The sequence below is a fragment of the Trifolium pratense genome, linkage group LG5 (assembly GCF_020283565.1).
Source record: "Trifolium pratense cultivar HEN17-A07 linkage group LG5, ARS_RC_1.1, whole genome shotgun sequence".
In the NCBI taxonomy this organism is placed as follows: domain Eukaryota; kingdom Viridiplantae; phylum Streptophyta; class Magnoliopsida; order Fabales; family Fabaceae; genus Trifolium; species Trifolium pratense.
In genome coordinates this window covers 23,038,556-23,061,751 of record NC_060063.1, presented here as the reverse complement: position 1 = coordinate 23,061,751, position 23,196 = coordinate 23,038,556, and the positions used below count along the sequence as shown (strand labels likewise).

General features: G+C 30.8%; 2 protein-coding genes across 2 annotated transcripts; both read right to left on the bottom strand.

Moving 5' to 3' along the window:
• Positions 1-2,176: 2,176 nt before the first annotated feature.
• On the bottom strand, positions 2,177-5,893 carry LOC123887153 (probable WRKY transcription factor 48). Its single transcript, XM_045936442.1, has 3 exons — positions 5,158-5,893; positions 3,989-4,132; positions 2,177-3,045 (listed from the first exon to the last, which is right to left on the bottom strand). The coding sequence occupies exons 1-3, from the start codon at positions 5,679-5,681 to the stop codon at positions 2,607-2,609; spliced, it is 1,107 nt and encodes a 368-aa protein (XP_045792398.1). The 5' UTR covers positions 5,682-5,893; the 3' UTR covers positions 2,177-2,606.
• An 8,528-nt stretch (positions 5,894-14,421) lies between these two features.
• LOC123887154 (probable prefoldin subunit 3) lies at positions 14,422-19,722 on the bottom strand. Its single transcript, XM_045936443.1, has 6 exons — positions 19,509-19,722; positions 18,137-18,194; positions 17,358-17,429; positions 15,094-15,213; positions 14,894-14,995; positions 14,422-14,815 (listed from the first exon to the last, which is right to left on the bottom strand). The coding sequence occupies exons 1-6, from the start codon at positions 19,646-19,648 to the stop codon at positions 14,732-14,734; spliced, it is 576 nt and encodes a 191-aa protein (XP_045792399.1). The 5' UTR covers positions 19,649-19,722; the 3' UTR covers positions 14,422-14,731.
• Positions 19,723-23,196: the final 3,474 nt, after the last annotated feature.

Below are 23,196 nucleotides of genomic sequence, written 5' to 3'. Positions count from 1 at the left end.
TATCTCTACCAAGAAAAAAAAATTGATTTATGCTACTACACTTTTTTAGTGATCACAAAAGTGATTTTTTTTTTTTGCAAGTAATCACAAAAGTAGTTAATAAACTTCTCAATAAATGAAATTTAAATGCCGACTTGTCCTATTTTTGGGGTCTCAAAGAATTTGTTAATATTTCTTTGTCTCATCAACCACTTTAGATAAGGGGTCTACTCTATTTGGTAAGCCCATTACAAATTAATTCTAGTGTGATTTAATTCAAATCAATCGTATGTAACAGGTAAGTAATCAGTTTGGCAAATAATAATTGGTTTTGGGGACGCTTCTAGCAAAAAAAAAAAAACTCATTTTTTTATTTTGTTAAACTGTTAAAAATTTAAACTCCATTTCTTCTTGAGTTGACTTTGAAAAAAAAAAAAAATCCTTCTTTTCTGCAACATCCATTCGCATTGGCAGCAAGTAGAGTGCCACAATATCTATTCATTGTTTTTTATGTACATGATGAAAACAACCGTAACTGATTTGTAGGAGGTTTCCACTATACATATGTAGTTTGTAGGAAGAATATGGCCGATAGTCAGGATCTCTATCGAGTCCTTCCCTCGGCCTAAAATTTACACTCTCCGTGCATAGAACATGCCACATTGCATGTCATAACGATGATGACCACCGTAGTAGTGGATAGGCATAGTAGCGTTAGCTTGTATTTTTTACAAGAAGTTTATGCATCAAAATTTTGATCACTTTCATTAGATTTTTATATGTATTTTGCTGCTTTAATGTTGAAATAAAACAATACACCAATTCTATAATTTAACTTCACTTGATTAACTAAATTCTTGACCTAGAGTATAAAATAAGAAAAATAACAATAACTATGGCGTAATCTTAATGTCATATGCCTAGGCTTGGTAGCACTAGCACATAAAATTTAGTTATAATTAAGGAGAATGACTACAGCTACAAATACAACTTCATTACTAGCTAGCTATAAAGCATATATATGAAGCCATATATCTATGGAAATACACCAATATTAATTTCCATTATCCATATTTGGCCATCATCAACATATACGAATTCAACTATACTATACCATCATTGGTAACAAACGTCATCATTGAATGGCTGAAGCCCATATTTGTATGAACCTTATTGAGGAAGAGTTAGTAATGATGATAAAAAAGGTAGAATGGTACTATTGTACAAAAAGCTATTGTTCATTGCTCAAGTAATAATGTTTCAACTTTTTCCACTCCTCATGCATTGTTTATAAGTCATGGGACAATCCTAACACTTTTTCATAGTACTCTTTCTTTTTTTACCTTTTTTTAGATGCACCATCTAAATATACCAAAGTTTTTGGTCATTCTTTTATTCCAATTATAAGAAAAGAAAAAACTTTTAAAAGATGTTTTAATTGTTAAAAAAAAATACCTTTATTAATTTATATAAAAAATTTAATGTTAAAAGTAATTTGGAACTAATTAACTTTAATATTGTCCTAAACATTTATTTTTCTATCTTATATATACGATATTATAGTGTAATAATATACTCCTTCCGGTTTTTAATATAAGAAACAAACAATTCTTTAGGTTCATGAAAAAATTAATATATTTAGTATATATATTATGGACCAAATATATTAAAAAAACCTAATATGTAGTTTGTTTCTTATATTAAAAACCTGAGTATTAATATTTTATAGCTTTTGGTGTTAAGTGTTAACTTTTTCAACATATTAATTTTGTATCATCAGTTTCCCCATCCCATCACCAATTGCAATATGAACAATTTCCAAGTTTACTCAACTTACCTTCCTCAATTAAGCCTCAATTTGATGTAATTTTAAGAGGGGTCAAGGAAGATTCACGTGGCTAGATCATGTCTCCACATTCCAAATTAAGTTAAAACCCTAAAGGCCTAACCCTAAGAATATCACCTTATTGTCCTATCAAACAAACAGAATTAAACAGTGATCAAAAGAATCTTCACCAATAAAAAAGAACAATTAAGGTGGAAAATAACTCATCATGGAATATAATAATTCAACATGGAATAAAATCTCCATAGTTACAAAGAATAGCCTATATAATTAAAAGGAAAAGTGCTTCAAAAAAAATTAAAAGGAAAAGAAAAATTAATAATAATAATAATAATAATAATAATAATAATAATGAAATAAACAAAATCCTGGCCCCATTATAAGCTACAATGGAAATGCTAAAATAAAATTAACTAGGCTCCAAAAGGTAAGTAATTTCATATAAACTCAACCTATACTAGCTGCAAAAGCAATATATTGACACATGAAATAAATCCATAGTAATTCTTGACAAAAAATCCACAGTAATTAGTATATATATATATATATAAATCTATAATACTCCTCCGATATCATATATCAACAAAAATTCTTTTTTCAAATTTATTGAACTAATTAACTGATGTATCTGGTCCATAATATTTTTGGTGCCCTTCTAGTCCATAATTTGAAGATACATAAGTTATTTTATTCAATAAGTCTAAAATTTAAATTTTTGCTCTTATATGAAACCAGATGGAATATTAGTAATTAACATTAATAATCATCAATTTGTCGTCACCTAATGTTGATCTTTGAACGAATCATTCTCTTCTTTTTTCATCTGAAAAATATCTTGAAGCAATCCATTATCTCTTAACAAAGCCTCTCTTATATGATTAATCCCTTGGTCATGAACAAAACCACCAAACGACGACGTGTTAAGATAAGTACCACTAGAAGCACCAACATGAGAAGAACTAGGGGGTGTAGTAGTAGTAGTAGTAGTAATATTAGTAGTGGGGTTATTGTACAACAATGTTGGTAATAGAAAGTGTGAGTGTGAACCCGAAGCAGTAGGTTGGGCGTTGACGAAGCTGAGGTTAGGATGACGTGACGTGGCAGGACAAGGATGTGTGTGTTGACCCTCATATGTAGTTACGACAATGGAAGAATCATCAGATGAACGCTCCACGCGTTTTTTCACGCCGCAACTTGCCGTTGTACAACGATAGTAGCTCCTGTTTTTTGTTTCAACAACACATTACGTGTCCCACAAGTCAAAGTTAAATTAATTAATAATCAATGTCCCAATTAATTACAATTAATTAATTTTAACTACTACACTGTTTATTCAGAGTACAACATCTCCAATACTCCTATAATCATATCTAACTGAGTTTTCCTATAGTGATGATTTGTTTCTTATTTTTTCTTTCCATTTAAAGAAAATATGACGTGGCAGGATGAGTAGCAAAGAAATAATTCAAGTTATGCTACCGTATTGTCAATGTTGGATTATTTAAGTGGACATGTTTAAATAATTTTGTATAGAAGTATTTAAGTCATATAATTTTATATCATCGACCAAAATGTGTATGAGTTGTATAATTATGACATGTATTATTTTATTTTTTTTGAAAACTCAGTATCCAGTATTAGGACCAACTAATCCGAGGGGAGCAACTATAACATGTATTGTGAGGACGACTTGTTAGTGGTATATGAAACTCAAAGTTTGTTCCTTACAAGATGACGATTGAATAGATGCTCTATTCTAACAACGATACTTCTAATAACACTGTTATTTTTTTCCGAAAAAGTGTTCGGTATCCGACACATATCATCTATGAAACATTTACATGAGGCAAATTTACATATTCCAAATCAGTTTATTTTTTAAAAATATTTTAAGTATCGATGAGTTAGTGTTGTGTTCACCGTCAATATCGTGTACTTCTTCATACATTGAGGGTTATGAAGCACATACATTGGATACGACACAACCCTGATACTATGACACATCAATAAAAATTAACATAATTTAATATAATCATATATATATCGATGTTATCTCAGTGTCATACACTGATACATGTTCGATGCTGAAACACACTTAATCCAAAGAGTTTCCTGATTCATAGATTAGGAGACACTCACAAGAGAGGAAAGATGTATGTGTACCTGGGATAAGGACTGTTTTTCACGGCTTTTTGACCATATTTACGCCACCTATAGCCATCATCTAGGTGATCAACTTCACTCTTTGTCATGAAAGCAAATCTGGGTTCTCTTTCCTTCTTTTGGTTCTTCTTCTTTGCTTTCAATCTCATTAGTAGGATTTAAACAAAATTAGCAATAGTTGTTAGTAAATCATTATGCTCATTTTTTTATTTTTATATCAATTGCAGATGAGTGCAATGACACAAATACAAAAGAAAATTAATTTTTCAAAAACTTATCAAGGTACTAAATATTGTGACTTTTTACTAAAAAAATTTCTTTACTTTTTAAAAAGATTATTAGTTTTTGTCAAAAATAAATTCTTAGTTAATAAAACCTTATTCTATTTTATTTACTAATTTTTTCTCGAACAATAAAAAGAATACCAAAATATTGGTGTGGGTTCAAGTGATTAATCAATTTTCCTACGACGAATTGCTCAGGAGATATCCAAATTCGATTTTTAATAAAAAATCGCACCCGAAATTCAAAATTATTGGAGTCTTTAGCTTTCCCTAATAACCAGAGCGTTAATAAAAAAAATGATAAAGTAATTGAAGAAATTAGGTAAGAAAAAACAGAGACAAAAGATGAACATAGTGTATGTTTGGTTTCAATTCTGGAGTAGCCAGAATTGATTCTGGACATGTAGAATGGATTCTGACTTGTTTGGTTCCTCAAAAGTAGAATTGATTCTGCCTCTAGAATGGATTCTACTTGAAGCTAGAAATTGTAGCTTCTCAATCTAGAATTGATTTTTACACTCAAATTCTTTGTTCAACTCACTTTTGTATGAATATATCCAAACATAAATCAATTCTATCAAACTCAATTCTATTAAAATCAATTATATCAAACTCAATTCTGTCAAAATCAATTATGTCCACCGCAAAACCAAACACATACATAGCAACGACACTAGCAGAAAGCTACTAGTACTATTTTAAGTTCAATGAATAGAAATGGAAACAGAAACAGAAACTGCTTCATGATTTTCATTGAAATTTCTCCACTGACAACCATACCCTCTCTCATCACACGTTTTCTTAATTATCACAAAAAAAAAAAAAAAAAAATATTCTATAAGAAAATTAATTTAATAATTAAATAATATTAATAATTATACTCACTGTTTCTTAGACTTGTCTTGATCTTGCTCATCTCCTCTGCCTCCATTTACATCTTCCTCAACCTCTGCATCATGTTCATTTCTTGAAACTTTACTTCTATTTTGTTCTAATGAATCATTAATCGTCGCTTCATTAGACGAAGAAGAAATTGAAGTAGAATTAGCCGGAGTGTTCAGCGTCCCAGAAGAGTCTGGGACGCTAGAACTTGCTGGCGAAGGAAGAGGATGATGAGTTGTTGTTGTTGCAACAGTAGGAAGAACCCAATCGGATAATAAAAAATTGTTGTTGATGTAATCATGAGAACCCAACATGTCCATGAATCCAAAAGATGAAGCTTTTTGGTCAGAAGATGCCATGGTGTCAAAGAAAGTTGAGATTGAAGGTTGAAAAGGGAATAAAGTTGTGTAGTTGTTGTTGGTGGTGGTGGTGGTCGGAATCTCGTTGGAAAATGTCATGGTGGTGGTGATGGTGGTGGATGATGAGTTGGTGGGGTTTTTGTTCTCTTCTCTCTTCTTCTCCTCCATTGATTTTTATGCTATTATGTATCAATACAAAGCATGGCACATATTCCTCTTTTTATTTTATTTTTAAATTTTTTTTTGTGTGAGATGTTTCTTTTTTGCTCAAACAAATTTAAAAAAAGGAAATGTGCTAATTAATTTTTCAACTTGTTATTTCGAAAGATATAGAAAAAGGAGATGGAAAGAGAGAGACAAAAAGATGAAAGGGATGGTTTGGGGATTGGAGAAGTGCTTTCTATGGATTCATTCAAATTTTGAGATTTCTTAACGCGTGTTGTTACTATTTATCGCAATATATCTTTGGCTTAAATAAATAATATTTTACTTATAGTTTACATAATTAATTAGTACTAATATTCTCATGTAGTCATGCTTAATTTCCATTAAAAAAAAAAGTATGTAGTCATGTTTAATTGGCAAAAGACTACAAATACTACTAGAAAGAACAATACCAGACAAATTTTATAATTTAACAATAACATTTTAATTCATTAATATGGACGATGGATGTTATGAATTTGTTCATAGATTTATTTTTTATTTATTTTAGAGATTATGAATTTTTTTTTTTTTTTGAAGAAAGAGATTATGAATTTATATTGCATTGATGTACTATATCAATTTGAATGAATGAATATAATTTATTTTGTTAAAAAAAGAACAAAAATCTAAAAATATACTTTCTCTAGTCAATTATAAGAAGAAAACAACATCAAAATATGCCTTCTTAGGAAATTGTCACACATTAAAGTATTGACAAGTTAATCTAGCAATATATACTAAAAAAAATGAGAGTAAGTAAATAATTTAAATAAATGACTAATTATATGATGCATAAATAAAATATATTGTACCATGCTTAAGTTATTTTTTACTATTAGACCAATTAGTCACATTACATTTTATTTGAGTTTTGTTTAGTGTGTACGAGTAAAAAACTCTTGCACCATATATAAATGGATTTTTTTTAATTGCTCCTGAACACAACAAAAAATTCGCAATTTTCGTACATTTTAAAAAAGAGTCTAAATCGTCTTATTTTTTGGTGAGGGGAACGCGTTACCGGTGAGCTAGCGTCTTATAAATGGAAGCGCTATTGTCAATACAGTGTTTATCGAAAGAACGCGCTACTTACCAAGTAGTGTTCAGTTTTGGGTTTTTTTTTTCGTTTTTGAGGAGCAAAGGGTTAGAAGGGTTTAGGGTTTGGGATTTAGGGTGTGTAAGTTTTTAGTAAACAAAATTATTTTAAAAAATACTAAAAAAAACAATATAAATACAATATATATGAATGTTTTTTGGTTAAATTGTATTTTTGTCACCCTAAATTTTACAAACTTGCGATTTTGGCCCATTAATTTTCAAAATAGTATTTTTGACCCTCTAATTTTCACAAACTTTCGATTTTGAATCGATAACCAAGTCAATGCACATGTGGCAAGCGACTTGCATGTGCATTGACTTGGGCAAAATTAGTTGGGGTCATATTTTTGCAAAATTGGCCAAAGTTAGGGCCAAAATTGCAAGTTTGTGATAGTTAGGGGGTCAAAAGTATTATTTTGAATGTTAAGGGGTCAAAATCGCAAGTTTGTAAAAGTTAAGAGGTGAAAAATGCAATTTACCCAAAAAAATTCAAATTTCTTTTTTTTAGGGTTAGATAATTAAAAAAAAAAAACTGTTTTTATAAATATCACACACTTCACAGCTTCATCCCTCACTTCTCATTTCGCACTTTTCAATCCCAGATACCCCACTTATAAAATTTAAAGATAAAATTCTAACCATCAAATTAATTGACAAAAAAAATAGCATTTGATAAAATAAAATTGAAAAACGCTAAGAACACATGTTAGCATGACTCATAAAATTTAAGCCTAATTAATTTTGTCCCCTTATTTTCAATGGCTTCAGGGTGATGGCTTAATTAAGTCCCTCACCGATGTACATTAACTTTCATCATTAGATTAAATTGTCCCACATGATTTCAATTCTCATTGCCGCACTAGATTTTGGTCTTCCATGGTTTCCCCATCTTCTCCATTCTCTTATAAAAAAAAATTATTCTTGCAAATTGAAACTCTTCTTTATACTCATCCGTTAATTCTTCTATATCCATATCTGCAAATTACATGGCTAATTTTTAGATCCATCTTCACTAATGAAATATCTCTCAATTTCGTGGTTACTGCGTGCGTCCATTTTCATATGAGATCTAAAAACCCTTATTTTCCTATTCATCACACTTGAAATTATGAAGATGGATTATTTTAAATTATTTTATGAATTGGATGAAATTTGAATAGAATTTGTTAAATCTCAAATTCATCTTGTTCTTTGGATGATAATATGTTTTGACTTTTGATCCAAATTGAAATTTTTGTGGTTTTAGATGCAGATTGCACTTTTGCTTTTTGTAGATGACATGGGGGTTAAATTGTGTGCGAGTATCTGTGTATCTTCTATTTTTATTTTTAATATAATCTAAACGGTTGTTTAGATCTAATGGTGTATTTTTTCTCCCTCACCGATGAGGGACTTAATTGAACCTTCGCCCTATAATTTATCCTTATTTTCACTCACTCATGAAATTGATCTCCATATTCATTCAGTTTTAGTTCCTTCACTAGATTTTTATATTTCATATGTGATTTAACATATTTTAAATAATATGACATACGATCTATATATATTGAATGATGCAAAATTATAAATAAATGAGGTATCCTAAATTAAAACTTTGGTTCTTACATATTACTATAATGAAATCTCTCTATCAACTGAACTAAACTTGCGAGTTTAAAATTAGCCTACTTAGTACTTCATCCGTTCCAAAATGTAAGTCACTTTGAGAAAAAAAATATCAAACTATAAGTCACTTTACATTATCAATGAAGCATTTAATACTATTTTTCCTATTATATTCTTAACTATTTATTACTTTCTCTTCTTTCAATTGTTCAAATTTATCTTTCTTATACCATTAATAAAGGACAATTTTATAAACTAACTCATAAATTTTCTTTTCCATACAACATTAATTATATTTCTTAATTTATACTCCCTCCGTCCCAAAAAGAATGACCCATTTTGAATATATGCACTATTCATATATATTGTTTTGACTATATTTTTCTACTAATAAATAAAAATAAATATTAACATATAAGATGTTGTTAGATTCGTCTCGATGAGTATTTTCAAAATATCAATTTTTTATAATTTTTACTATTATACAATTAAAGATATTAGTCGCCAAAGTTATGTATTGGCATGCATGTTTCGGTCAACTGGGTCATTCTTTTTGGGACGGAGGGAGTATAATTTGACCAAAGTAACTTACATTTTGCAACGAGAGAATATAAAAATTGATCTTGGGAGCAAGTATCTCATCTAAATTTATTGATTAGAATAGTCATAAAAAAAAGTGGATTGTTGTATAGGAAAGGTTTGATTGGGCTGGGAATTTGGACAAGAGATGGGAATGTGAGGTAATAATCCAATTTCCAAGTTGATACTATGACCGACAGGTGTCAGTTGCAGAGTGTACAAACAAAGAATGGCAGCACGATGTTGATAGCATTTAATGCAATACAGGACCGCTAATGGGTCCTACTTCTGTTTCACGCGGATATTTGACTGGTTACCGGTTTAGCTTGTGTAGGAAGCATCTGTGGGGGTTTACACGTGGGTACCATGTACTGTAGTAGTAGATGCTTTCTCTTGCTTCTTCATTTCTTCAATTTCATTGTTGGAATCCTTCATTGTTCACTTCAGTGTACTCCATTGTGAATGCTGTTAGCCTTACTATCATCCCACTTTACAAATTTGCACATACATACCAATTCAATTGTTGTTGGGAAAGTCGAGGTTATGTTTAGATTGATGAAATATAGGGTAAATTAAAATGGAGCGGAACAGAATATAGTTGAATAGAGTGAATTTTCATTTTATTGGATATACCTTAAATTGGTATGAATGAAAAATTGAAAAATTAGATGAAATGAAATGAGTATCGTTATGTTCCACTCCATTTATTTTTTCAAGTCCAAATAATGGATCCTAATTTCTCATCACTTCATTTCATCTCATTCATCACATTTCATCAATCCAAAGATAGTTTTGGAACAAACAAACGAGAAAAATGCTTATGAGAGGAAAATATTATATCTTCATTTCAAAACTTAAGAAAATTCTGTTGAGAGAAGAACCGTCCTTATGTACTCCACATGTTCTTAACGGCGGTAGAAATTTCATACAATATAACATGGTAATAAAAAAAAATTGATTAGATTAATTACGTAATTATCTTCCGTGAGCTTAACTCAACTAATAATAACATTAGATTATATATACAGAACCGCTGTTTGTACATTAGACATCTCACTTATTCCCAACAGACTACTTAAAAAAACATGTAATTCACAACAAAAAATATTAGATTAATTACGTAATTATTGTCTTCAGTGTCACATGAAGTTCACGTGACCAATGTTGTTGAGTCTTAGCTGGAGTAAGAAAACGGGAGCATATAACGGGTCTCGACGGCGCTGTCGGTGGTTACCATTTTATTCTCTCGGTGTTCACCGTAAGTACAAGGGAACAACCGACATGAGATACTAAGGTCATGTTTGGGGGTATATGTATTTGGACGAGGAACCCCGTATTGGGGGATGCAATGCAATGAGATCTAACAAACACACCTGTTCAACGGTCAACCTTTTGAATATTTATTCTTGCTCCTTTTACCCACCGATCAAATACTCTCTACGTTCCAATCTATAAGAACTATTTTGACTAAATGAATTATTCATTTATCTTGTTTTAACCGTATTTTTTTTAGTAATATGAGATCTTGTTTTATTTGTTTTGATGAGTATTTTCAAATATTAAGTTTTTATAATTTTTACAAATAGACAATTAAAGATATTAGTGATCAAAGTTGTGCATTGACATACGTGCTGTGGTCAACTAGGTCTTATATTTTGGGACGGAGGAAATACAAAGAAAAACATTTTTTTATCTAAATTAAAATTTACGATGAAATCTCGTGAGCTTAACTCAGTTATTAGAAATATCACCTTACATATGCAGAAACTAAAAACCCTCCATTTATTCCTTTTAAAGTAAAATTTTTAGCCATTAAATTATTAGACAAATAAAATTTATGATCAAACTACTTGCTCCGGTTAAAAATAGAAAAAATAATTGTTGGGACAATCATAGACAACGAGTAAACTACCAAATACCCCCACGAAATTTCCAAATTCGTCAAAAATACCCCCCCCCCCCCCCCCCCCCCCCCCCCCCCCCGAAATTTGGAAATAGACAAATACCCCATTAAAATTCGTCAATCAAATTACCCCCCTGACGTGGACTCTGACAGGTAGTGTCAGGGGGCAATTTGATTGACTTTTTATAATTTGAGGGAGGTATTTGCCTATTTCCAAATTTCAAGAAAGGTATTTAACGAATTTTAAAATTTCGGGGAGGGGGAGGGGGGTATTTGACAGTTTACTCCATAGACAATAGGCATGAAATGAGCCTATGTCACAGTTGTAGAGATTGATCTCAGCTTGATCCTTATCTTGCAATGCACTCACACACACTTTGTACTTTGAGAAGATGAAGGAGAAGAGAGAAAAATAGCGTTTTATTGATTAATAAGAATGAAAGTTATTGATACAATCATGATCTAACTCTATCGGCAAAACTTGAAAAAACTAAGTTAGTTAACTTGTGAACCAATTAACCAATCAACTAACAACCGACTAACGAGTGAGTTAAGTCTAACTAATTTTGAATGAATGTACCAATTAGTCTAACTAATTTATACATGTACCAATTAGCTTTTTGTCTCTTTATTTTGTTTTGGTCATTCACAAAATTGACCTTCTATTTTAAAATTATCTTTTTTTGGTCTATCTATTGGATTTTTGTACTTAAAAATAATTTGAAATTCAACTATTTTTTTAAAAGTTTGTCGTACGTTCAATTGAAGTTATCAGAAAAAATATCAAACGGTTTTGAATTTTTATAAAAATTTGTGGAGTTGATCTACTCAATGAAATCTTTGAATTCAACGGTTGAATTGAAGAAATGTAGTGTCGATATCGAGTTATTAAGCTATAGACTTACTCCTAGAGTCAACGGATCCCTCCTCATATATATATATATATATAATCAAAGGACCAAAAAATACAATAGAAATTCATGTTGAGAAGGTGACATATAAATGGTCAACAGCATGTTAATCAAGAAGATTTAGGACCATTCTATTGGGAATTAAATGAGCAAGGGTCCCTTTTATATGGTCAACCATAGCTATACCTTTGACAATTTCGTTGAAAGAGATGTTTGAATTTCTCCTTGAGCCTTTCAATATATTTCAACGCAAAATAAACCTCAAATTAAACCTACCAACTAAAAAAATAGAAAAGTTATTTCTCCCTTTATTCTATAATAAGTGATAGTTGATTGTTTCAGGTATGTCAGTAGATAATTTTGACCATTAATATATTTAATTGTATTATAATAAATTTGTATTTTGAAAATATTCATCGAAAAAAATTTAACATATTATATGTTTTTGTTGTTATTTATTAGTAAATAAATATGATCAAAATAAAATATGTGAATAGTACAAATGGTTAACTAACCTGAGTTACTCATTTTAAAATGGAGAGATTATTGTTTTTTTATTAAAAAAAAGTTATTGGTTCACGAGGCATACTTTTTGGCCCACTGGCCCATTTGTTTTTGTTTTTAATACTCAAGACCATTTCAACTCTGGTTGGGTGTTAGACTGAAAATAACCGGAGATAAGTTAATAAAAGTTTTGTTTAAAAAAAAAAAGTTAATAAAAGTTTATTTTAATTTTAAAAAGTGAAGCAGTAGATAGATTTTGTGATAATACTAATTCTTAAGAATGGACTGCACCAAGTCTTTTTATATTTTTGTGCTAAAGGACACCAACAGTTTGAATAAAACATTTTAAGTTTGAATAAAGAAACTGTTATATTTTGGTATTTAAAATTTCGGTAAAAAAATATATTTTTCGTTCCTATAAATTTAGTGAGTTTTGATTTTCGTCGATATAAAAAAAATCATATGTTTTTATCCCCAATTTTTTTTAGCTTTGTGACAAAATTTTGACATGTTTTTTTTTTTTTATATTTTTTTTTAACATAATATAAACTTTTAGGTTTAATATATTATATAAACATAATATAGGCACATCTTGAATATAACAGCGTGATAACATTAACATTAAATCTTAAAATGAATATAAGTTGTTCATTAAGGACTAAAACCAAAACAAGATATTTTTTAAGAATGAAAACATCTGATTTTTTTAATATGGACGAAAACAAAAATTCGATAATTTTATAAGGACAAAAAACATAATTAACTCTTAAAATTTTAAATAAGTTTGATGAAAACTTTTGTATAAACTTGTCAAGCTAATAAGAAAGTCATCTTTATCACTTTTAATGAAATTTACATTTATCGATTCTTTAAGAAGAAAATATGAAAGTTGATTAAAAAAAAAAATATGAAAGTAAAATTATTAATAACGCGGACATTAATAATCAGTTTACCCTCTTATAAAATTTGAACTTCGTCTAACTAAAATATTAGGTTTAAGTGGTTAATGTGCTTCTCCTAGAAATTTTCGAAAGAATCCGAGTTCAATTCCTAATGAAAATAATTTTTTAGTAAATTTTTTAGTAAATTTTACTTACTTCGCACATGAACTCTAGATTATCATATCCCCACTCGCCTGAGAATCAGAGAATTGCACAATCAAACTCTTAGTGAGCTACACCTCATGAACAATCTTTAAAGATTATTAATTTTGTTAAAAACCTAACTTTTTTTTTCTTAGTTTAAGCAAACATCTTAAATGTAACTACACATATTTGTTTTTCTGCTTTCATGGATTAGAATGGTCAAAGTATGCTTTTGGATTCAGACATCCACAATGGTTGTTATGGGTCCCCATGTCATGTGAAGAGTCTATGCTGGAAAATTTAATTAATCTTCCAACCATACTATCAACCTCATGTCAATGAATCATACATGTTTTGGAGAATTTGGAAAGAAAAAAAAGGGTCAGACTATATATGAAGTTAGCGATTTAGAACTGTCTAATTAAGATCAAACGGATCAGATAGTTTAGATCTTAACTTTAATATAAAATTCTGAGAAGACATTTAGACCGTCCGATCAAAATTGGACGACTAGAAACCTACAGACTGCACCGTTCACGAATTCACAGAATCCAGGTCCATGTTTTGGAACATGCTACTCAACCAAACTTCTAGATTATCCATTCATTCATTCAAACAAATTTTATAAAATTGATTTTTGGTTAAGAGATCTTTCAGACTATATATTGGGTTTATCAGTTTTATATTATTGTTTCTTTTCACAACTGTATTAGTAGACAAGTTGACTGGATCATCCCATACAAAACAAGACAAGGCATAATTTCATCCTTGACTAACATGGCAACATTTATATATTCATTATAAAACAACCAAATCTACGACCCTTTTGAGGAATGATAAGATGATGAAGTTGACAACGTTTGAGAGCAATTGAATATGATGTCTTGTCCCTTTGTGTATTTATTTTGCATAGTTTACTAAGATTTCATTAACAAATTGAAACTTCTCTGGGTCCATATTGATTATCCCTCTAATCTTGAATTTGAATTCAAAATACAGCTTACTTAAAGACAAAGTAACATTCGCAACAACAATATAAAATTAAACAAGTAAAACCAAGTTGTAGAGTAGAATATACCCATAGGTTCATACAAGACAAAACTTTCCTGTTAATTTTACAAAAATGTTCATAATCAACATAACATACATATTAAAAAAATGGTTCCTATCCTAGAATCTACTTTGGGGAAACCGGAACTAGGGACAGAAAGGAACCCACAATTCATTAAAATTTGAAACCGGCAAGAGATTAGAAGCATAATCTAAACCGAAAGATGTGTAGTGCACAACTTTAGATCTAAAAGTGTGAACGGATTCTCTTCAATACTACTCTTGAGCAATCGCAGTAGCAGCAACTTGTTGAGTTCTCCGTTGATGAACATCCCAATTATAAACACGAGCAATCGTAACCTGTACAAGTTCGTTACATTTTATGAGAAGGTGCGAAAAGCAAAAAGATACGGAGCAGTTGATAGTTATGAATCAGACCTGAGTAATTGTTGTTTGATCCCTTAAAAACAATAGATCAGCAACAAGAACTTCTAAACTTGCTCTAGCATTATCGAGGTTTTTCTGTAGGAGAGCAGTAGCCTGCAACAGAAATTCATATTGTACATATTTAAGGTTAAAATTTAACGAAAGGAAAATAGCTATAATACCCTTAAACTAACATACAATGATACAAGTACCTCTTCTAATGAATATTCCAACATAACATTTGCTCCCAGCCATAAACACACAGAATCAGTTTCTTCTATAGCAGCTCGTGAATATATTCCTTCTGACACCTCAAAATCAGTAATAAGTTCCTGTATCCAAAGTCAAACATAAATCTTCTAGTTTATACCATAACTAACGTTTTTCCCTTGTAGTATATAAATTTAAAATAGTTTTAAGTTGTGGCATCATATGTTGTAAGAGGATAAAGTCTAAATTTTTTCCACTACACACAGTGATGTGGAATTGATAATTATTACTGAGGGCTCCATAGCAGCAGCTGAGCATTTGCATAAATAAAAGGAAGACAACATACATAGCAGTAACTATTGTATAAAAAAACTTTGGCCACTCGCAAACCTTAGATTTGAAACTAACTGATGTAACAGTACTACATGTTAGACATTGTGATATTGCTACCATTGCCAAAATATAGTCATTTGCAATAGTGTTAATAATTTACTGGAAGGGTAGGGTTGTAATGTAGTCCGGAAAAATGGTGGGACTTGAACATATGAGATCAAGCACGCCTGTTTATATTTTGCATTACAGATGTAACATCATTTGGAATTACCTAATCAAGATGCAAATGAAATAGACTATGACATTCAAAGTTCAAACACTTGAAATGCACTTAAATTCTCCATTTGAGGAAAAAGAAGTATGTATTTTGGGTTTTCTCATGGGAGTTATCTATTCTACATTGGAATGTTTAATGAATGAGTGATTACACAAGACATGTTTAGGAATGGAAGCTTTAAAGACATAGTTAGAGTGGCGACTACAAGGAAGAGATGGCAGTCTTAATTTAGTTGGACGTGGGTTGGGAAGACATGTAAATTGTAAAAGCACTAGTAAAGAAGGGGTACTGAGGAAGAACAGTCCAATAATTAGAGGTAGAGTGAAACCACGAAAGTTATAGGTTGAATCATTAAGAAGGATTTGAATTTAAATAGTTTATCATCCGACGCGATGTATGATACAACATCTTGGATGTATGTAGCCAACACCACCTAGAGAAAAAGGCTTTGGTTTCTGTAGTATTACGTTTCAAGTCACACTTATTCTGACACTTTACTATGGTGCACTAATGTTCAGACAGCCAAAGAGTTCTAAATAAGAACTTAGGACACGATCTAATAAATACAAGTGAAAACCTAGCAAATAATGAACAAAAGCTTGCTGTTCTGCATGAGTACCCGTGTTAATATGTAAGCCCCGTAGTGCATTCAGCATAAACAGAAAAACTCTTGTTTAGGACTTCATGATGCAGTACATTCAGCACAAACATTAATTATTTTAACTGTGTGTATAGAACTGCATCTATATATGGGAAAAATTAATCATTTATCAATGTAATAAGATATGAGAACACAGAAAGAAAAAAAAAAAAAACTCCTGAGTTGCTGAGATGGCAAATCAACTAATAGGGGTTGGCAAAAGACAATTCCCAGCAGACAAAAAACATTTTCATATGCTATAACCGTATAAACTTGACATAAGAGCTATACCCGGAAAAAAAAAATCAAAGGCAATTAAACAGATGTTGCAAAACTGGAAAAATGAAACAAGCAGCAGAATTGAAATCCAATAGTAAAACATGGAGACCTGAGCCATCCACCACCAACTTCATGGAAGACAAAAAACAGGAAAATGCAATCACCTATGACCTATATATATGGTAGCTGTTGTGAGCCAACAAGGAAAAATGATCCATCTTGACAAAAGACATGAGCCATAAAATTAGTGCTGGTAAGTTCTTGAGAAATCAGGAGAACTTAAGGATGTATTAACAGTATTAAAATTATGGCATACATTGCAAGTGCAGTGCAATCAAATAACATGCACAGAATTTCAGCTAATCTAAAAATATATTTTATGTAATAATTAGTCCCTGTTTGCTATTTGAAAACATTTTCTATTTTCATTTACTTACTAACAAAGAGATTATAGACCCTTGAAGTCAATAATCAAGTGCATTTTTTTATCATGTGCATTTTTTTAAAACAATGAAAATGACAAAAACTTGTTTTCATTATTTCCACACATGCATCATCCCGAGCTAGTATTTCATCTCTCTCCATCACAATTGCTCTCTTCAAGAGTCTTATATCTTCTTATTAGCAAGTTAAAATGAACACACTTTAGAAAATGAAAATAGAAAATGTTTTCACAAAGTAAACAAGGCCTTATTTACTAATATAATTTGGTATAGACAATCAGGTATCAAACGAACCTCACCAGTGCCCTTCTTAGCTTGCAATGTAGCAACAACTTCTAAGCACTTTTCAATATCTGGTATCTTTGCCTGAAAACCACCACAAACAGTGTCACTACAGTGTACTGAAAGAAAATACACATATACAGAGAATGGAATTTGGATGAATAATTTCATGTTGAATTTGAAAGCTATGACCAAACTAGAATAAACACAACATTGTTTCGAAAGATGATCGTTATGATTTCAGAAACAGAACCAGCATTTTTTAATCAAAGTATATAGCCTAGGCAGTTAAACATGCAACAACTTAAGATTGGAGTTTGTATCTTTTCATTGTAACTACAATGCAACTCAGTTTACCTTCAAAGCAAACCGTCTAGTATGGTTCAACAACATATATATGTTACAAAACGAAAAACTATACTGTTGAATCCCATAACACAAGTCCCAAAAGAATAATATTTATTGCATGTTACACTTACACAACAAAGCGTTTACTTCGTGATTCAACCAGTGCGAGACTATACCGGCATAAAAATGTGAAATTTGCACTTTCACTTTCAGTTGTAAACTTGAAATCTTACAACACCATTGGTTCTTTCTAGTTTCAAATATAATAGGATATTTTTCCTTTTCATTTTTGAAAAAAATATTAACGAAACAATAATAATAACACATAGATGTACAAGGTAATGAAACCTAACGATCCCATTAGGTTTCCTTAGTGCAAGATCAGGCTTTTGTATGGTGAATAATAAAGTATTATAATATACAGATATAGAAGTTAATGAAACCTGAAGTTCCCTTTGCTGAGCAAGAAGCTTCATTTCAACAACCTTGTATTGCTGAAGTCTGCAAGAAATATATATGCTTGGTCATCAGTCACACAAAAACTTACAAATAAAAATGAAATCCCCTTTAAAGCATCAAATAAAATATGTAAGAATGAACTTTTGGTTTCTCAAGTGTTGAGTCAATGCAACAGTAACTTGCAAAACATGGTTTCTCTGTAAAATCAACCAGTAATAACAATGCAAGGTGCTTTTGGTTTATTAATTATACGAACTGTAAACAGTTAAAGAATTCAAGAATGAAAACTTAGGTACAATACTTTCAAAAGTTCGAAATAGGAATCACAATCAACTGCGTTCTAATCTAAATCATATCCAAATTATCATACAGATGCAGAAGTAGCTATCAAAATGATCATATCCAAAATTACTGTATTATCAAATTCATATTTCAGTCATTAACATAGCACAATTTTCTAACCACCCCAAAATTTATTTATTTTTATTTTTTGAACCACGGTTCAAATCAGTTCGATCCAATTTTATGCATCAATTGTGGTTGAACCAACTGAAAGATTGGGCGGTTCTAGTTCTACCTGTTGAACCAGCTGGTCCAGTCCTTTCTAAAGAGTATGTAATAAGTATACTTTTTATATATATATTTAAGATAATTACACATGAACGAAAGAAAGACGGACAACAAGCTGCACCACTAAATGTTTCTGTATTGCAAAACCCAACCTACGAAAAACTACATCCATAGACATAGGCGACAAGATAGTACATTCTTTATTTTTTTGGTGTTAACCCTCCGGTTCTTAGGGGAAATGGGAACTAGTGATCCAAAGTTCAGCCGCGGGGTAACTAAACCTGGCCAAGAATTGTTCCTCAAACTCGAGTTCTCCCGAATGATTCCTCCTAGGAGGAGCTCATTAACCACTTGAGCTCAATCACTTGATTAACCAAGATAGTACATTATAAACCAGCTATATTGATCCATTTCACGTCATACTCACATTCAGTTTAAACTATTATCCATCATTTCCATTGAATGAAAATCCTCCATTTCTCTTCTTATTACTACTACTACTGCTACCAAAAACCTACTGTTACTAATTAGTAATTAATTATACATCCACATCAATACATGTAACACACCATAACACTTCACAACATACTCCTACTTGCTATTAATTAATTAATTAATTAATTAATTAAATAATTCAAAATACAACTATATACAACAATATGAATTAGCATCCAAAGTAACTTCAAAAACTAAAATAAAATCTAATTTTCAATTTAGTACTAAAAACCAATAAGATCCATATGATATGAAATAATTTTGAGAATTTGATGAAGTGAGAGAGTAAACCTTTCTTGAAGAAAAGCGAGAGCGGAATTAACATCGAGACCTAATTGAGTGAGATAAGTTTGAACATCTTCAACGAACTGAGCACCTGGTATTCCTCTTCGCTCTGTAGCACCCGATGATGAAGACGAAGAAGAAGCCATTGTTGACACTCTGCAATCGAATCCAACGCAAAACCACGAATCGTTTTGTTTTGGGCTGACTCATCGTTAAGCCCATGTTAGAAAAACATAATTGGGCCTTTTCTCTTTACACCCATCATGTTTTTTTTTTTAAACTTTCTCATCCCACCCACTCACTTTCTCACCCACCCCCTATTTTTCCATTTTTGCCCTTGGTCAAAAAATTTGGAACGCGTTTTCCGAATTTTTTTAGTTTAAATTTGGAAAAAATTAGGAAAACACATTCCGAAGTTGTTTTTAAAGGCAAAAAAAAATTCGAAAAACGCGTTCCGAATTTTTTGACCAAGGATAAAAATGGGAAAACAAGGGGTGGGTGAGAAAGTGAGTAGGTGGGATGAGAAATTTTCGTTTTTTTTTTTCTTTCCAAAATTTGTATTTTGTTGGAATAGATTTTCCAAAATAAACTAAAATGTAGTTTTTAGATCTATCTTTTTTCATTCACCTTCTAGTGTTTCGTATTCTATTTTTCAAAAAGTTAACTATTTCGAAAAACGTTTCAAAAAATTCAAATATTTCGAAACGCAGAATTCGAAATTGCTTTGGAAAATGTTTTTTGAAATCATGTTATATGTGATCAGAACCGCAAATTTGCTATTCTAACATGATTTTTCATCAATCCCAAACAATTTTTAGAAAATCAAACGCACTCAATAATCAAAAAAATTAAAAAGGTTGAAATACATAAAAAATGGTATGCGCATAATTAGGATTTATTTAGATATAAAATACTACTAAATAGTATGCGCATTTTAGTGCTATCTGCTTTAAAGTATCATTTTGATGTCCATTGTTTTGAGGAATGGCTTGTCCTCCGTTGACTCTGCTAGCATAGGTTTCAGACATGATGAATTGGATCTTGATGCAAGAAACTTGCAACCGAAAGAAAAATTAGAATCTTGAAAGAAAGAGGTTTGTGAGATGAAGACTCTGCTGAGAAGAATAAGGACAATATAAAGTTTGAAGGACTTAGATGATATAAGGACAATACTTTGAGAATAAAAAATGGATTTATTCTATAAAGTATTTATTAAATACTAGAACTTTGACTCATGCGGTGCATGAGTCTAATTAAGTGTAATATGTAACAATAAAAAATAAACTACAAAAATTCTAAGAGCATTTTCAATAAGAGTAGTATAGGGAATTTCATGGACTAATTATTCTATATTTGTTTATGTGCTTATTGTATATTTTATATATTTTTTAAATATTTTTGGAACCCCATCGTTTTGTTTACTTATTAAAAAAAATTGCTGATAATTAAAGGTTAAAAAATTGATGATAATTAAGGTTAAAAAAAAATTAAAGACATAATCAAGAACATAAACTTAAGTAGACATCCATAAGTAAATAAAAATTGTGATTAATTCCGCCGTTCAAATTTATTGAAAACGGGGTTAACATATTAGGATTCCTAAATTCTTTCATAATTGAAGCACATGTTTTAGCGGTTGAAAGATTTTATTGTAAGTAAGGGATGCAGATTCGATGACAAATTTGTATTTTTTTAATATAAAGCTACAATAAAAAGAAAGAAAAATGAGAGGGGTAAAAATTTATAATATAAGAGATTATTGGTTTTTAATTGTTTAAATTGTTTCTTCAAAAAAATTGTTTAAATTGTGCAATGAAAATTGATGGTGCTTAATTATCGTATGAAATATTTCCTATGAAAGTTGATGGAGCTTAACGCTTTGTGGACATAATTTAAATCACAATTGGTCTGCTAGTGCATGTTGTATCAATTGATCATCGGTTAATATTAAATTTGCAATGTTAAAATCAAAATAATGAATGTGATTAGTGACATGACTATGGTTGTGTTTGGTTGTATTGCAAAAAAAAATTGATTTAGCAGAATTGAGTTTGATAATAACTTTTCAAATTACACGTGATAATAATTTTTCAAATCTCACATGATAATTATTCTCTAAATTTATGATCCGGTAGAAAAAAAATCATTGATCAGGAGGAAAGACATAAAAATATTTCGTGATGAATAATATAGTCAACAATAATTTTGATATGATATACTTTTAAAATTGATGGTGCTTATCAATTATTGCACATAATTTTAATCACAATAGGTATACTTGTCATAGTGGTTGGAAATATTGTCTTGCATTGAAGGTTTGCAGGTTCGAATCCTAGTTAAGACAAAATTGTATTATTTTTTAATAAAAATTGCAAGATAAAATGGAGGGAAAACAGGAAAACAAATTAGGGTTTAGAGTTTGCTTGTGTATACAAGCTTATAATATACTCCCTCCGGTCCTTTTTATAAGGAACAATTTGAAAAAATCACACAGACCAAGGAATCACATTTAACATAATTATTTTCATTTAATACTCTTATAAATTTAAATTTATTCCATATATATCCTTATTTAATTACTCTTTATTCAACTAATTTACTTATTTTTAAATTCTCTCTCATAATAAATAAGGGCATAAGTGAAATTGAACATTTAAAACATTTGAAAATTGGTCAAAGTTTCTTATAAAAAGGACCAAATTTTTTGCCCTAAGTGTTCCTTATAAAAAGGACCGGAGGGAGTAAAAGATTTGTTTTATTGAGACTTCTTTATTTTGAAGAATGATATTTATATTGTTATGTGAGCCAAGAGATGTAATTTGTAACTCCTAAATATGACTGAGTTCGAAAGAGATTTTTGGGTTAGTCCAAATAACTAAAGTTATAGGATTTGCTGCTCAAAATCCTTTGACGAATTAAAACCAAATTAAATTTTTTTTTTGGTTACAAGAGAGAAAAGGAAAAAAAAAAAAAAAAAAAAAAAAAAACAAAAGCAAGAGAAAAGGGATTACTCCCTAGCAAAAGCTACTCCTTGAGCATCAGCAAGGAGGGACAAGTATAACCCAGTCGGGGGTGTGTTAAGAATCACCAGCGACAAGTTTGAGGAAGCTCCCATCTTGGCCAAGCAATCCGCACAGGCATTCCCCTCCCGAAGGGTATGCTCAATCACAACACTCCAATCTTTGCTTATCAATTGCCGAATACTTTGGATTTCATTCGCGAAACGATGATGCGGTGACACCCCCTCTTTAATCAAAGTCACGGCTTGCAAGGAGTCAGAGAAACAAACAATATTTCTAAAGCCATTCACCCAACATAAATCAAGCCCGTTAAGCACAGCCAATATTTCTGCGAATAACACGCTTGCTTCAGATGCAGTGCCATAAAAGCCTTTAAGGAACCGTCCGTTGGTATCGCGAATAAGACCACCAAAACCTGCTGACGATCCTAAGAGACTTCCGTCAACGTTAAGACACACAGTACCTTCACGTGGGCGAGACCAGGCGACAAGGCGCGCAATACCCGTATGAGGAGAGGCCAAAACATGTGTGCCGAAAGCTGCAGTGCATGCGGACAACAGTGACTGAATCTGAGTAATACTTTCCTGCACCGTCGTTCTCTTGTTGTTGAAAATGAAAACATTCCGCGCTTTCCAAATCACCCACATAATAATGATGCTAATAATGCCATGGGA